Source organism: Entelurus aequoreus, linkage group LG04, assembly GCF_033978785.1.
Source record: "Entelurus aequoreus isolate RoL-2023_Sb linkage group LG04, RoL_Eaeq_v1.1, whole genome shotgun sequence".
NCBI lineage: Eukaryota > Metazoa > Chordata > Actinopteri > Syngnathiformes > Syngnathidae > Entelurus > Entelurus aequoreus.
The window spans coordinates 692,875-711,183 of record NC_084734.1 but is presented as its reverse complement, the minus strand read 5'-3'; the positions used below and the strand labels follow the sequence as shown (position 1 = coordinate 711,183).

Genomic DNA, 18,309 nt, shown 5'->3' with positions numbered 1-18,309 from the left:
ATGAACCGGCTGAGGAGTCTGCTGTCAGTCTGCCTGCTGGCTTCAGGTGAGATCTTTGATCCCCGGGACTTTAGTCTTGAGAGGCCCACAGAAGCCAGTCACTCAACTGAAGAAACGCAAACTCCTGCAAACTAATAAGTGCTCATAAAGTCGCAACAAACTTTACAACTCAAACCTACTTTGCTCCTTCTTCGGACTCTTTACAAAAATAAAAAGGAAAATTGTTGAAATAAGGAGACCAAAAAAACAAGAAGCTATGAAGTAAGCTAAGTTACTCTCCATTAAATGTAACTAAGCTACAAGTTGCTCTCCATTAAATGTAACTAAGCTACAAGTTACTCTCCATTAAATAAAACTAAGCTACAAGTTACTCTTCAACTAAGCTACGAGTTATGGATCTTCTCATTCATCCAGTTTGTTATTATTTTTTTGTTGTCCTGGATTGACAGTCCATTTGCTCTCTTGTAGCTTTGATGTTAGCTACCTCGCTACATGGCTCTAAAAGTAGCTAAGCTACAGGAAAAGCTACTTGTTAAAAAAGTATCTAAGCTACGTAGTTTAGCTACATGTAGCTTGTTACTGTCCATCACTGAAGAAATGGAAAAAAGAAAATTATATATATAAGTATACATATATATATATATATATATATATATATAAATTTTTTTCCTTCTTTTTTATAAATATATATATATATATATTTTTTTTTCCCCTTCTTTTTCATAAATAAATATATATATATATATATATATATATAAAAAGAAGGAAAAAAATAAATATCAATAAATGTATCTATATATATAATTTTCTTTTTTCAATTCCTTCTTTATATATATATATATATATATATATATATATATATATATATATATATATATATATATATAAAAAGAAGGAAAACAAATTTAAAAAAAAAATATATATATATATATTAAATATATATATATATATATATATATATATATATATATATATATATATATATAAAAGGAAAAAAATAAATATATATACCGTTATATATATATATATATATATATATATATATATATATATATATATATATATATATATATATATATATATATATATATATATAACTTTTTATATATATATATATATATATATATAAAGAAGGAATGGAAAAAAGAAAATTATATATATATATATATATATATATATATATATATATATATATATATATATATATATATATATATATATATATATATTTTTTTTATTTTATTTATTTGTTTTGAATAAATATGGCATGCATCAGCTGGATAAATACAGTAAGGCGGCTTTGAAAAGAATAAAGATTTCCCAGATATTCTGAAACAATTTAAATACATTTGCAAATCAAACAACTTATAAATAACTTAAACAGAAATTATGCATTATAAAAGTAACTGTATAATTAAAAAAAACTACTTAACAGCTTTGTCCACATTAGATGTTTGCCTACATTTGACGTTGTCAATCAACATCCTCACTTCTTCACTGTCTGAAGAAACAGTCCTAATTGGCCGTTATTGTGTAGTATGATTATTTACACTTGTGTAGTATCAATATTTATAATTGTGTCATATGAATATTTGTAATATTTGTCTCAAACATGAACTCAGCATAGGGTTCCTAATTCAATGACATCTTTTCATGCAGGATCGTGGTCACACACACCTGGCACTGCCAATGTGTCCTCCACAGGTGACTTCTACTCTACCTGTACATTCATCCACGCTGCTATGTTGTCTGGATTTGTTTTGTTTTTTTGAATTGTTTTGACTGTTTCAAGTTTATTCACAATACCATAGAACAATTGCAATTGTATTTGTTTCACTTTTACAGGAACAGGTCCGACACAAAAGGTTCCGGCTCAACTGCTCGACATGTCAACAACAGACCAGCTTCTGGAGGTCAAGCGGACTTTCTGTAAGTCATCTTAATGACATTCATGCATGTTAATAATAATAATAAATGTGTTGTGACAAAGGACAACACACATACTAATGACATTCATGCATGTTAATAATAATAATAAATGTGTTGTGACAAAGGACAACACACATACTAATGACATTCATGCATGTTAATAATAATAATAAATGTGTTGTGACAAAGGACAACACACACAATAATGACATCCATGCATGTTAATAATAATAATAATAAATGTGTTGTGACAAAGGACAACACACACAATAATGACATCCATGCATGTTAATAATAATAATAATAAATGTGTTGTGACAAAGGACAACACACACACTAATGACATCCATGCATGTTAATAATAATAATAAATGTGTTGTGACAAAGGACAACACACACACTAATGACATCCATGCATGTTAATAATAATAAATGTGTTGTGACAAAGGACAACACACACACTAATGACATCCATGCATGTTAATAATAATAAATGTGTTGTGACAAAGGACAACACACACACTAATGACATCCATGCATGTTAATAATAATAATAAATGTGTTGTGACAAAGTACAACACACATACTAATGACATTCATGCATGTTAATAATAATAATACATGTGTTGTGACAAAGTACAACACACACACTAATGACATCCATGCATGTTAATAATAATAATAAATGTGTTGTGACAAAGGACAACACACACACTAATGACATCCATGCATGTTAATAATAATAAATGTGTTGTGACAAAGGACAACACACACACTAATGACATCCATGCATGTTAATAATAATAAATGTGTTGTGACAAAGGACAACACACACACTAATGACATCCATGCCTGTTAATAATAATAAATGTGTTGTGACAAAGTACAACACACACACTAATGACATCCATGCCTGTTAATAATAATAAATGTGTTGTGACAAAGGACAACACACACACTAATGACATCCATGCCTGTTAATAATAATAAATGTGTTGTGACAAAGGACAACACACACACTAATGACATCCATGCCTGTTAATAATAATAAATGTGTTGTGACAAAGGACAACACACACACTAATGACATCCATGCATGTTAATAATAATAATAATAAATGTGTTGTGACAAAGGACAACACACACACTAATGACATCCATGCCTGTTAATAATAATAAATGTGTTGTGACAAAGGACAACACACACACTAATGACATCCATGCATGTTAATAATAATAATAATAAATGTGTTGTGACAAAGGACAACACACACACTAATGACATCCATGTATGTTAATAATAATAATAATAAATGTGTTGTGACAAAGGACAACACACACACTAATGACATCCATGCATGTTAATAATAATAATAATACATGTGTTGTGACAAAGGACAACACACACACTAATGACATCCATGCATGTTAATAATAATAATAATAAATGTGTTGTGACAAAGGACAACACACACACTAATGACATCCATGCATGTTAATAATAATAATAATACATGTGTTGTGACAAAGGACAACACACACACTAATGACATCCATGCATGTTAATAATAATAATAATACATGTGTTGTGACAAAGGACAACACACACACTAATGACATCCATGCATGTTAATAATAATAATAATAAATGTGTTGTGACAAAGTACAACACACACACTAATGACATCCATGTATGTTAATAATAATAATAATAAATGTGTTGTGACAAAGGACAACACACAGTCTATGGCCACTCAGACAAGAAGGAGCATGTTGTGTGTAATGTGTGTAAGCAGAAAAGTCTGCACATCTTGAGTAAACAGACTGATGCACACAATCACACCATGTGACTATTTATTACATGTGACTATTTATTACATGTGACTATTTATTACAACTACATTTGCAGAAGACACTCCCTCAAATCACCATGACAACATGACTCTCCCTACAGGCCATCCACAAGGGCCTTGTTTTGCATGCAAAATGTCAATGAATGACATGAAGCTTATTCCTAGCCCCTTCCTGCTCCGTCAATCAAAATAATTTAAAGGTAATTCCTCCAAAAAGTCTGGCGTGGCGTACAGTTTTTAGTTTTAGTGCTGAGTCGGTAGTTTCACATCCAGGATCAAATCACAGCTGCTTTCGTTAGGAACGCTCTTTGTAACAAAGGTCATGACCCCAAAAAGTAAAATAATTATACAAGGCATTTGGAATAATAACAATAAATACAAAGCATTTGGAATAATAATAATAAATACAAGGCATTTGTAATAAGAACAATACATACAAGACATTTGGAATAATATCAATAAATACAAGACATTTAGAATAATAACAATAAATACAAGACATTTGGAATAATAATAATAAATACAAAGCATTTGGAATAATAATAATAAATACAAGACATTTGGAATAATAACAATAAATACAAGGCATTTGTAATAAGAACAATACATACAAGACATTTGGAATAATATCAATAAATACAAGACATTTAGAATAATAACAATAAATACAAGACATTTGGAATTATAACAATAAATACAAGGCATTTGGAATAATAACAATAAATACAAGACATTTGGAATAATAATAAATACAAGACATTTGGAATAATAACAATAAATACAAGACATTTGGAATAATAACAATAAATACAAGGCATTTGTAATAAGAACAATACATACAAGACATTTGGAATAATAATAAATACAAGACATTTGGAATAATAACAATAAATACAAGACATTTGGAATTATAACAATAAATACAAGGCATTTGGAATAATAACAATAAATACAAGACATTTGGAATAATAATAAATACAAGACATTTGGAATAATAACAATAAATACAAGACATTTGGAATAATAACAATAAATACAAGACATTTAGAATAATAACAATAAATACAATACATTTGGAATAATAACAATAAATACAAGACATTTGGAATAATAACAATAATTACAAGACATTTACAATAATAACAATAAATACAATACATTTGGAATAATAACAATAAATACAAGACATTTGGAATAATAACAATAAATACAAGGCATTTGGAATAATAACAATGACTACAAAAATTTGGAATAATAACAATAAATACAATACATTTAAAATAATAACAATAAATACAAGACATTTGGAATAATAACAATAAATACAAGACATTTGGAATAATAACAATAAATACAAGACATTTGGAATAATAACAATAAATACAAGGCATTTGGAATAATAACAATGACTACAAAAATTTGGAATAATAACAATAAATACAATACATTTAAAATAATAACAATAAATACAAGACATTTGGAATAATAACAATAAATACAAGACATTTGGAATAATAACAATAAATACAAGGCATTTGGAATAATAACAATGACTACAAAAATTTGGAATAATAACAATAAATACAATACATTTAAAATAATAACAATAAATACAAGACATTTGGAATAATAACAATAAATACAAGACATTTGGAATAATAACAATAAATACAAGACATTTGGAATAATAACAATAAATACAAGGCATTTGGAATAATAACAATAAATACAAGACATTTGGAATAATAACAATAAATAAAAGACATTTGGAATAATAACAATAAATACAAGGCATTTGGAATAATAACAATGACTACAAAAATTTGGAATAATAACAATAAATACAAGGCATTTGGAATAATAACAATAAATACAAGACATTTGGAATAATAACAATAAATACAAGACATTTGGAATAATAACAATAAATACAAGACATTTGGAATAATAACAATAAATACAAGGCATTTGGAATAATAACAATAAATACAAGACATTTGGAATAATAACAATAAATACAATACATTTAAAATAATAACAATAAATACAAGACATTTGGAATAATAACAATAAATACAAGACATTTGGAATAATAACAATAAATACAAGGCATTTGGAATAATAACAATAAATACAAGACATTTAGAATAATAACAATAAATACAAGACATTTAGAATAATAACAATAAATACAAGACATTTGGAATAATAACAATGACTACACCTGCCTTCATTTACTACTTACACATGCCTTCATTTACTACTTACACATGCCTTCATTTACTACTTACACCTGCCTTCATTTACTACTTACACATGCCTTCATTTACTACTTACACATGCCTTCATTTACTACTTACACATGCCTTCATTTACTACTTACACCTGCCTTCATTTACTACTTACACATGCCTTCATTTACTACTTACACATGCCTTCATTTACTACTTACACATGCCTTCATTTACTACTTACACATGCCTTCATTTCCAACTTACACCTGCCTTCTTTTACTACTTACGCCTGCCTTCATGTACAACTTACACCTGCCTTCATGTACAACGTACACCTGCCTTCATGTACTACTTACACACACCTTCATTTACTTACTTACACCTGCCTTCTTTTACTACTTACGCCTGCCTTCATGTACAACTTACACCTGCCTTCATGTACAACTTACACCTGCCTTCATGTACAACTTACACCTGCCTTCATTTACAACTTACTTCATGTACAACTTACAGCTGCCTTCATTTACAACTTACTTCATGTACAACTTACAGCTGCCTTCATTTACAACTTACTTCATTTACAACTTACATCTGCCTTCATTTACAACTTACTTCATTTACAACTTACTTCATTTACAACTTACTTCATTTACAGCTGCCTTCATTTACAACTTACAGCTTCCTTAATTTACAACTTACTTCATTTACAACTTACACATGCCTTCATGTACAACTTACACCTGCCTTCATTTACAACTTACACCTGCCTTCATTTACAACTTACTTCATTTACAACTTACACCTGCCTTCATTTACAGCTGCCTTCATTTACAACTTACTTCATTTACAACTTACACCTGCCTTCATTTACAACTTACTTCATTTACAACTTAAAGCTGCCTTCATTTACAACTTACTTCATTTACAACTTACTTCATTTACAACTTACACCTGCCTTCATTTACAACTTACTTCATTTACAACTTACACCTGCCTTCATTTACAACTTACTTCATTTACAAGTTACACCTGCCTTCATTTACAACTTACTTAATGTACAACTTACAGCTGCCTTCATTTACAACTTACTTCATGTACAACTTACAGCTGCCTTCATTTACAACTTACTTCATTTAAAACTTACAGCTGCCTTCATTTACAACTTACTTCATTTACAACTTACTTCATTTACAACTTACTTCATGTACCACTTACAGCTGTGTCCGGAGAAACTTGCGTAATTTCAAGCTTGTGGCAAAAGGCAAATGGGAGAATAATGTGGTGGTCATGGAGTATCTTGGAAGTGGAGATAGGCTCCAGAGCGCCCGCCACCCCGAAAGGGACAAGCGGTAGCAAATGGATGGATGGATGAATGTAAGAAGTAACAGGAATGAACTTAGAGAAAGATCCTTGTCCTCCTTTGTGCTCCTGCAGTCCAAGCCGACGTGTTCCTCAAGGTCAACCTCACACTGGTCCTGAAGGACAACCACACAGACCCTCAGACCACCATAGAAGACTGGGTAGGACCTTCTCACATTCTCAGACCACCATAGAAGACTGGGTAGGACCTTCACACCAACACTTCTCACATTCTCAGACCACCATAGAAGACTGGGTAGGACCTTCACACCAACACTTCTCACATTCTCAGACCACCATAGAAGACTGGGTAGGACCTTCACACCAACACTTCTCACATTCTCAGACCACCATAGAAGACTGGGTAGGACCTGCACACCAACACTTCTCACATTCTCAGACCACCATAGAAGACTGGGTAGGACCTTCACACCAACACTTCTCACATTCTCAGACCACCATAGAAGACTGGGTAGGACCTTCACACCAACACTTCTCACATTCTCAGACCACCATAGAAGACTGGGTAGGACCTTCACACCAACACTTCTCACATTCTCAAACCACCATAGAAGACTGGGTAGGACCTTCACACCAACACTTCTCACATTCTCAGACCACCATAGAAGACTGGGTAGGACCTGCACACCAACACTTCTCACATTCTCAGACCACCATAGAAGACTGGGTAGGACCTTCACACCAACACTTCTCACATTCTCAGACCACCATAGAAGACTGGGTAGGACCTGCACACCAACACTTCTCACATTCTCAGACCACCATAGAAGACTGGGTAGGACCTTCACACCAACACTTCTCACATTCTCAGACCACCATAGAAGACTGGGTAGGACCTTCACACCAACACTTCTCACATTCTCAGACCACCATAGAAGACTGGGTAGGACCTGCACACCAACACTTCTCACATTCTCAGACCACCATAGAAGACTGGGTAGGACCTTCACACCAACACTTCTCACATTCTCAGACCACCATAGAAGACTGGGTAGGACCTTCACACCAACACTTCTCACATTCTCAGACCACCTTAGAAGACTGGGTAGGACCTTCACACCAACACTTCTCACATTCTCAGACCACCATAGAAGACTGGGTAGGACCTTCACACCAACACTTCTCACATTCTCAGACCACCTTAGAAGACTGGGTAGGACCTTCACACCAACACTTCTCACATTCTCAGACCACCATAGAAGACTGGGTAGGACCTGCACACCAACACTTCTCACATTCTCAGACCACCATAGAAGACTGGGTAGGACCTTCACACCAACACTTCTCACATTCTCAGACCACCATAGAAGACTGGGTAGGACCTTCACACCAACACTTCTCACATTCTCAGACCACCATAGAAGACTGGGTAGGACCTTCACACCAACACTTCTCACATTCTCAGACCACCATAGAAGACTGGGTAGGACCTGCACACCAACACTTCTCACATTCTCAGACCACCATAGAAGACTGGGTAGGACCTTCACACCAACACTTCTCACATTCTCAGACCACCATAGAAGACTGGGTAGGACCTGCACACCAACACTTCTCACATTCTCAGACCACCATAGAAGACTGGGTAGGACCTTCACACCAACACTTCTCACATTCTCAGACCACCATAGAAGACTGGGTAGGACCTTCACACCAACACTTCTCACATTCTCAGACCACCATAGAAGACTGGGTAGGACCTTCACACCAACACTTCTCACATTCTCAGACCACCATAGAAGACTGGGTAGGACCTTCACACCAACACTTCTCACATTCTCAGACCACCATAGAAGACTGGGTAGGACCTTCACACCAACACTTCTCACATTCTCAGACCACCATAGAAGACTGGGTAGGACCTTCACACCAACACTTCTCACATTCTCAGACCACCATAGAAGACTGGGTAGGACCTTCACACCAACACTTCTCACATCATCCGGCCTACATCTCATCGTCTTGTGTCCAAAGTTGAAAGAACTCCTGGAGGTGAACAGCACCATGCTGGTGTTGAATGTGGTCTTAGTCCAGGACCACCACTGGAGGTGAGGAACATTCTAACTGTCTGCTTCTCTCCTAATTACTGCAGAAATATCTTAATAATAATAATAACTGCAGAAATATCTTCTGTCATCAGCAGATACTTCTGTGCCTTCCATGTTCAAGACTACAGCACAAACACTGTGGAACAAATGATTATGTTCATCAACCACACTTTGATGTCAACACATGGAAATGGAAATGACTCCCTTGTCATCCAAACCACCGATTTGAGCATCAAGCAAATAAGTAAGTATTATGGGTAAATAAGTAAGTATTATGGGTAAATAAGTAAGTATTATGGTTAAATAAGTACGTATTACTGGTAAATAAGTAAGTATTATGGTTAAATAAGTAAGTATTATTGGTAATAAGTAAGTATTATGGGTAATAAATAAGTATTATGGGTAATAACTAAGTATTATGGGTAAATAAGTAAGTATTATGGGTAAATAAGTAAGTATTATGGGTAAATAAGTAAGTATTATGGTTAAATAATTAAGTATTACGGGTAAATAAGTAAGTATTATGGTTAAATAAGTAAGTATTATTGGTAATAAGTAAGTATTATGGGTAATAAGTAGGTTTTATGGGTGATAAGTAATTATTATGGGTAATAACTAAGTATTATGGGTAAATAAGTAAGTATTATGGTTAAATAAGTAAGTATTATGGGTAAATAAGTAAGTATTATGGTTAAATAAGTAAGTATTATGGGTAATTAATAGGTACTATGGGCAATAAGTAAGTATTATGGGTAATAAGTAGGTATTATGGGTAATATGTAAGTATTATAAGCAATAAGTATTATGGGTAATAAGTAAGTATCATGGGTAACAAGTAAGTATACTGGGTAATAAGTAAGTATTTTGGGTAATAAGTAAGTATTATGGGTAATATGTAAGTATTATGGGTAATAAGTAAGTATTGTGGGTAATATGTAAGTATTATGGGTAATAAGTAAGTATTATGGATAATAAGTACGTATTATGGGTAATAAGTATTATGGGTAATAACTAGGTATTATGGGGAATAAGTAAGTATTATGTGTAATAAGTAAGTAGTATGGGTAATAAGTAAGTATTATGGGTAATAAGTAAGTATTATGGGTAATAAGTAGGTATTATGGGTAATAAGTAAGTATTATTGTAATAAATAGGTATTGTGGGCAATAAGTAAGTACTATGGGTAATAATTAAGTATTATGGGTAATAATTAAGTATTATGGTAATAAATAGGTATTATTGGCAATAAGTAAGTACTATGGGTAATAAGTAAGTATTATGGGTAATAAGTAAGTATTATGGGTAGTAAGTAGGTGTTATGGGTAATAAGTAGGTATTATGGGTAATTAGTAAGTATTATGGGTAATATGTAATTATTATGGGTAATAAGTAAGTGTTATGGGTAATAAGTAAGTATTATGGGTAATAAGTAGGTGTTATGGGTAATAAGTAAGTATTATGGGTAATTAGTAAGTATTATGGGTAATAAGTAGGTATTATGGGTAATTAGTAAGTATAATGGGTAATAAGTAGGGATGGCCAGTGCCAACGTCAACCAGACTGAAAGAAGAAGAAGAATCTGTCAGTGCCTTAACACTCGTTACACCGCTAGCTACTAGCCACAACAACAAGATAGCACTTCCTGATTATTGCACCAATGACGAAAAAGCTGCATTCAGGAACACTCGGAATTAAGAGCGTCAACATTACACAAAAGTCGTTTTGTGCACGTTGTTTATGTTCTGTATTGCTGCAATAATTACAACAATTTGTTTTGATTGTATCACTTAGTTATCATTCCATGATATCATTGAAACATTTCAATTACTATTCGAATGTTACAAAACTTTTTTTTTAACAAAAATTAGCAGAATATATATTTTTTTAAGTACTGGTTAAGCCCTGATACCATTTTTAAAGTACCAATTTAGTACTGGCATCGGTCCCAAGATCCCCACTGGCACTACTCTTCATGAGGCCTAACATTTCACAGTGCTTTGATACAACAACAACATTACAGCCAAATTGAATACACACAACAATAACAACAACAAGTAACACCATATTCAACATAATCCACATTAATGGCATACAATTGTTACGCTAGTATGGATTACACATTAGTCATAAAAATACAATCCTGTTTACAAAAAAGGTATATTTTGCACACAGCCCAGTTCAAAACCAAAAGAAGTATAAAATAATTATTATTAATAGATACAATTTTAATCCTTCCAAAAGTTACTATCATTGCTTTCCACTGCAAGGTTGTACTCGTTATTAAGTTAGTTGGACAAGGAGGTTTTTAAAGTGAAAAAAGGAGTTTTGTGCAGAAGAGTAAGTAGTTACGGAATCATCAATCAATCAATCAATCAATGTTTATTTATATAGCCCTAAATCACAAGTGTCTCAAAGGGCTGCACAAGCCGCAACGACATCCTCGGTACAGAGCCCACATACGGGCAAGGAAAAACTCACCCCAGTGGGACGTCAATGTGAATGACTATGAGAAACCTTGGAGAGGACCGCATATGTGGGTAACCCCCGCCCCTCTAGGGGAGACCGAAAGCAATGGATGTCGAGTGGGTCTGACATAATATTGTGAAAGTCCAGTCCACAGCGGATCCAACACATCAGCGAAAGTCCATCATCAGTGTGTATTCATTTATTGTGTTCTAAACGACAGTTGCGTTTGAACACAGATATCATAAATGTCCTATAATCATTAGACAAATGGTCAACGCATTAAGTAGTTAAGTGCCCTTTGCAAAGACATTTCGATATATGGCGGCCCTGTTTTTCCACCAAACTAGTTTACATTTTACACACACATGCTCGTCGGTCCCCTCAAGGTTTGTACTAAATTCTGCGTTGATTCAACAAAACACCCTAAAGTTACCGTAGCTTGTTTTTGTACCGCGAACTAAGCTGTGGGAGAAATTTAATAGTAAAGTCGGGGCGCATGTATTCATCTTTCAGGATTACAAGCTTCCATAAACAAATAAGAAATATGACAGTGACCAAAGAGTAGTCTCAGGGCATTCAATCCATCGCAGTGTTTGGTTTGTCTTAGAAGATGTTTGAAGTAGACTTCAGCACTTCCTGCTCATAGACTTAGACCTCGTCTGACCAATCTAAGACGAGACAAACCAAACAGTCCTGTTGCCGTCGATTGAAGGCCCTGGGAACACAACGACCTGGATGAGTGAGAACAAAAGAGTAATAGTATGACTTTGTCCAATTCACCATCCTATTTTCATTCAGTGCCACAGAATTGTGTGGAGGAAATGATGTCAACCATCTATGGAGAATACGTCTGGCCTGAAACCTTCCCTCAAGTCAACCAAGTCATGGGATGCACGGAGCCAACTTCGGAGAAAGCCTTCCGCCTTTGGTAAGTTAGAGTTCAATTAAATTAAAAAATATATATTCACCTTTGGAATGTCCAAAGGGCATGGAGACCCTGGGTAAATCTGTCAAAAAGAAAGATCAATATATTAATGCAGTAAGGCGGAGTGGTGGTGTCACACAACAGGCTTAGTCCTGTCAGTCAACATTTATCAAGGTTGTGGAGATTATTTTCAATATTGGTATATTTACTTCACACGTCTGCTTGACCTCGGTCAGAGCAATCTGTTTCCATGGCGACAGCATAGCAATATGACAACGTTCCTGCTCTTCGCCCTTTTTCCGCTCGGCAAACAAGACGATGAGTTATTGACGGGCTTCCGTCCTGTCAATCCTCCCGTTTCCCCAGAGAAACTCACATATTCTTCCCGTCTTTACCAGCACCATCTGCTTTGAGTAGTTTCCAGTAGTTTTTCCATATTTAACTGTCTTGAGAAAAAACTAGAAGCTCTCTGGCAAAGTCAGGCTCTCGAAATATCACCGCCTGGTGAAAATTATTGTAAAGGATCGGTATTACCCATATTTTCTGGAAAACTCAAATATTGACAGTTGTGGTAGAAACGCATCTTTCAGATGGATCTCAGTTCACTTGTTTGGTGTACCGAAGGGTTCAGATGATCGCGTTCACACTTTCACGTAAATTAACTGCACCAGTAGAGCAAATTGACAGCTTTGAAGCGATTCTGGACCACCATCCGCCCCTCAGGAGGGGTAAGCAGTGCACTGTCAACACCATGTATGGTGGGGAGGGTGTGCTGCTGACCTCTACTCAGGACGTTGTGGATCGATGGAGGGAATACTTCGAAGACCTCCTCAATCCCACCTATAGTATAAATATATTATACATATATACATACACGTCTTCCAATGAGGAAGCAGTGCCTGGGGACTCTGTGGTGGACTCTCCTATTTCTGAGGTTGAGGTTGCCGACGTAGTTAAGAAGCTCCTCTGTGGCAGGGCCCAGTAGGTGGATGAGGTCCGCCCAGACTTCCTTAAGGCTCTGGATGCTGTGGGGCTGTCTTGGTTGACAAGATTCTGCAGCATTGTGTGGACATCTGGGGCGGTGCCTCTGGATTGGCAGACCGGGGTGGTGGTTCCTCTATTTTAAAAGGGGAACCGGAGGGTGTGTTCCAACTATCGTAGCCCTTCCGGTAAGGTCTATTCAGGTGTACTGGAGAGGAGGCGACGCCTGATAGTCGGACCTCAGATTCAGGAGAACCAGTTTTGTTTTCGTCCTGGTCGTGGAACTGTGGACCAATTCTATACTCTCCGCAGGATCCTTCAGGGGGCATGGGAGTTTGCCCAACCAGTGTATATGTGCTTTGTGGACTTGGAGAAGGCATTCGACTTTCCTGTGGAGAGTGCTCAAAGAGTATGGGGTATCGGATTGCCTGATTGTGGCAGTTCGCTCCCTGTATGATCAGTGTCAGAGCTTGGTCCGCATTGCCGGCAGTAAGTCAGACACGTTTCCAGTGAGGCTTGGACTCAGCCAGGGCTGCCCTTTGACACTGATTCTGTTAAAAACTTTTATGGGCAGAATTTCTAGGCGCAGTCAGGTCGTTGAGGGCATCCGGTTTGGTGGCCGCAGGATTAGGTCTCTGCTTTTTGCAGATGATGTGGTCCTGCTGACTTCATCTGACCAGGATCTTTAACTCTCACTGGATCGGTTTGCAGTTGAGTGTGAAGCGACCGGGATGAAAATCACCACTTACAAGTCTGATTCCATGGTTCTCACTGAGAAAAGGATGGAGTGCCATATCCGCGTTGGGGAGGAGATCTTGCCATAAGTGGAGTAATTCAAGTACTTCGGGGACTTGTTAAAATTACACCTACTGTTAAACTTTGAGTCGATATAATTATTGAATATGATGGAGATCAAGAGTAAGATTACTAATTCAGTGGTGATATTTGAGTGGACCTCGGGACCCTCCATCTATCCATCCATCCATCTTCTTCTGCTTATCTGAGGTCTGGTTGCGAGGGCCCAGACTTCCCTCTCCCCAGCTACTTTGTCAAGCTCTTCCCAGGAATCCTGAGGCGTTGCCAAGCCAGCTGGGAGACATAGTCTCTCCACCGTGTCCTGGGTCTTCCCAGTGGTCTCCTACCGGTAGGACACCCCAATCCAGAGGCACCACCCCCGATGTCCATGTAATGCTGCAGAGTCTTGTCAACCATGACAGCTCCACAGCATCCAGAGCCTTAAGGAACTCTGGGCGGATCTAATCCACCTCCGGGGCCTTGCCACCGAGGAGCTTTCTGACTACCTCGGCAACCTCAGCCTCAGAAATATGAGAGTCCACCTCAGAGTCCCCAGGCACTGCGTCCTCATTGGAAGATGTGTAGGTTGGAGTGAAGAGGTCATCAAAGTATTCCTTTCATAGTCGACCGTCCCGACCATACACGGTGTTAACAGTGCGCTGCTTCCCCCTTCTGAGGCGGCGAATGGTGGTCCAGAATCGCCTCGAAGCCGTGCGGAAGTCGTTTTCCATGGCTTCTCCGAACTCCTCCTATGTCCGAGTTTTTGCCTCTGCAACTGCTTGGCCCTGAGGTAAAAAAGGTTAAGAACCCCTGGTCTATAAGAGCACTCTAGAGTTTTTAGAAATCTTCTGCAAAATGTTTGTTTTGACCTGACCTCAGGGGCCGGTACAGTGTCATTTGCTCCCCGGGCCGCCAGTTGAATAGCCCTGTTGTACACATTAAACTCAGTGGCCTAATTACCTGAGCAGGTGTCTTTTATGTTCCACTCAATCTCCTATTTCTCAGACATTCTCTTGAATCAATTCATGTAATGAGGCCATTAAAACCATTAGCTAGCCATCAGCTAAGATGATTATTACTGTATCATAATATATTTTTTGCTACTGTTCAGTAAATTACACATTGAAACGGACAACACCAGCTGGTCTGAACCAGATATGACAAAGTGCGGCCCACTTGTGACCATACCCGACCTCGAAAACATCACTGTCACCACAGGTAGGAGCATTCACATGCATGGCTTGAAGAACTTGCCCATTTTTGGACATGTTGAAGCGTAAATGTGCCCAGCAGGCACAAGACATTGATACAACGTTGGTTATGCATTTATGTTTTTTTAAAACTGTTGTATTTGTAAACTGAGACAAACTCGTTGCCTAACATTGGATCTACCTTGTTGGTTGGGAAATGACTGAATTTCAAAGGTCAAATCAAAGTCAGAACATTGATTAAACGTCGTCAAAAAGCATGTTGTTTCAACGTTGTATTTGTGTTGTGGAAAATTTGGTTAGGAAATGACCAAAATTCAATGTCAAAACAACGTCAGAACTCAACATTGATTAAATGCTGGTTTAACGTTATATCTGCAACTCAACGTCAGGACTGAATTCAACAAGTTCTCAATGTTGTTTCAATGTCTCGTGGCTGCTGGGTCTCCAATGTAACTGCTATATAAACTCAACATTACAATGACCTTTGCTGATGTCCAGATAACGTGGATGAAGTCGCGGGCATCATTCAGGATCTGGTAAGTTCTCAGCTTAGCAACGCGACGCAGATTCCGTCTGGCGAGCTGAACACGCTGGTGGAGAAACTCAAGCAGGTGGTGGAGTTAGGTGCCGCCCAGCCAGCACTCAGCAGCAAAGTTTTACACGTCTTCTCCGACATCTTGATTTCTGAGACGGATGTTGCTCCAGTGGCTGGCAGGTAAGTAACCCCTACAGGAAAAAAGGATGGGTTTTTAGAAATTGGCGGTAGATAGACAAATTGTATCCAGCTGGGCATCTGTTTAGTATTGGAGTTAATTTCCGTATGTTGGGTATTGGTATTAATTTCCGTATGTTGGGTATTGGAGTTAATTTCCGTATGTTGGGTATTGGTATTAATTTCCGTATGTTGGGTATTGGAGTTAATTTCCGTATGTTGGGTATTGGAGTTAATTTCCGTATGTTGGGTATTGGAATTAATTTCCGTATGTTGGGTATTGGAGTTAATTTCCGTATGTTGTGTATTGGAGTTAATTTCCGTATGTTGGGTATTGGAGTTAATTTCCGTATTTTGGGTATTGGTATTAATTTCCGTATGTTGTGTATTGGAGTTAATTTCCGTATGTTGGGTATTGGAATTAATTTCCGTATGTTGGGTATTGGAGTTAATTTCCGTATGTTGGGTATTTGAGTTAATTTCCGTATGTTGGGTATTGGAGTTAATTTCCGTATGTTGGGTATTGGAGTTAATTTCCGTATGTTGGGTATTGGTATTAATTTCCGTATGTTGGGTATTGGAGTTAATTTCCGTATGTTGGGTATTGGAGTTAATTTCCGTATGTTGGGTATTGGAATTAATTTCCGTATGTTGGGTATTGGAGTTAATTTCCGTATGTTGGGTATTGGAGTTAATTTCCGTATTTTGGGTATTGGTATTAATTTCCGTATGTTGTGTATTGGAGTTAATTTCCGTATGTTGGGTATTGGAGTTAATTTCCGTATGTTGGGTATTGGAGTTAATTTCCGTATGTTGGGTATTGGAGTTAATTTCCGTATGTTGGGTATTGGAGTTAATTTCCGTATGTTGGGTATTGGAGTTAATTTCCGTATGTTGGGTATTGGAATTTATTTTCGTATTTTGGGTATTGGAGTTAGTTTCCGTATGTTGGGTATTAGAGTTAATTTCTGTATGTTGCGTATTGGAATTAATTTCCGTATGTTGGGTATTGGAGTTAATTTCCATATGTTGGGTATTGAAGTTAATTCCCGTATGTTGGGTATTGGAGTTAATTTCCGTATGTTGGGTATTGGAGTTAATTTCCATATGTTGGGTATTGGAATTAATTTCCGTATGCACGTGGATGAAAACAGGATAAGGATTGCGCTGCCTAGACTAAACATATCCACATATATATGGTGTATCGTGACATGGCCTAAACATATCCACATATATATGGTGTATCGTGACATGGACTAAACATATCCACATATATATGGTGTATCGTGACATGGCCTAAACATATCCACATGTATACGGTGTATCGTGACATGGACTAAACATATCCACATATATATGGTGTATCGTGACATGGACTAAACATATCCACATATATACGGTGTATCGTGACATGGCCTAAACATATCCACATATATACGGTGTATCGTGACATGGACTAAACATATCCACATATATATGGTGTATCGTGACATGGCCTAAACATATCCACATATATATGGTGTATCGTGACATGGCCTAAACATATCCACATATATATGGTGTATCGTGACATGGACTAAACATATCCACATATATATGGTGTATCGTGACATGGACTAAACATATCCACATATATATGGTGTATCGTGACATGGACTAAACATATCCACATATATATGGTGTATCGTGACATGGACTAAACATATCCACATATATATGGTGTATCGTGACATGGACTAAACATATCCACATATATAAGGTGTATCGTGACATGG

The 18,309-nt window shown here is 36.3% G+C and overlaps 1 protein-coding gene across 1 annotated transcript in view; it reads left to right on the top strand.

The window, feature by feature from the left end:
- The window catches only part of LOC133648079 (adhesion G-protein coupled receptor G2-like), a 55,087-nt gene continuing 36,778 nt past the window's right edge, over positions 1 to 18,309 (top strand). The window contains exons 1-9 of the mRNA XM_062043858.1: positions 1 to 46; positions 1,660 to 1,704; positions 1,846 to 1,929; positions 7,451 to 7,536; positions 9,371 to 9,444; positions 9,537 to 9,688; positions 12,709 to 12,838; positions 15,723 to 15,829; positions 16,321 to 16,537. Coding sequence (XP_061899842.1) covers positions 1 to 46; positions 1,660 to 1,704; positions 1,846 to 1,929; positions 7,451 to 7,536; positions 9,371 to 9,444; positions 9,537 to 9,688; positions 12,709 to 12,838; positions 15,723 to 15,829; positions 16,321 to 16,537 — 941 coding nt within the window. The remainder of the gene's footprint in view (positions 47 to 1,659; positions 1,705 to 1,845; positions 1,930 to 7,450; positions 7,537 to 9,370; positions 9,445 to 9,536; positions 9,689 to 12,708; positions 12,839 to 15,722; positions 15,830 to 16,320; positions 16,538 to 18,309) is intronic.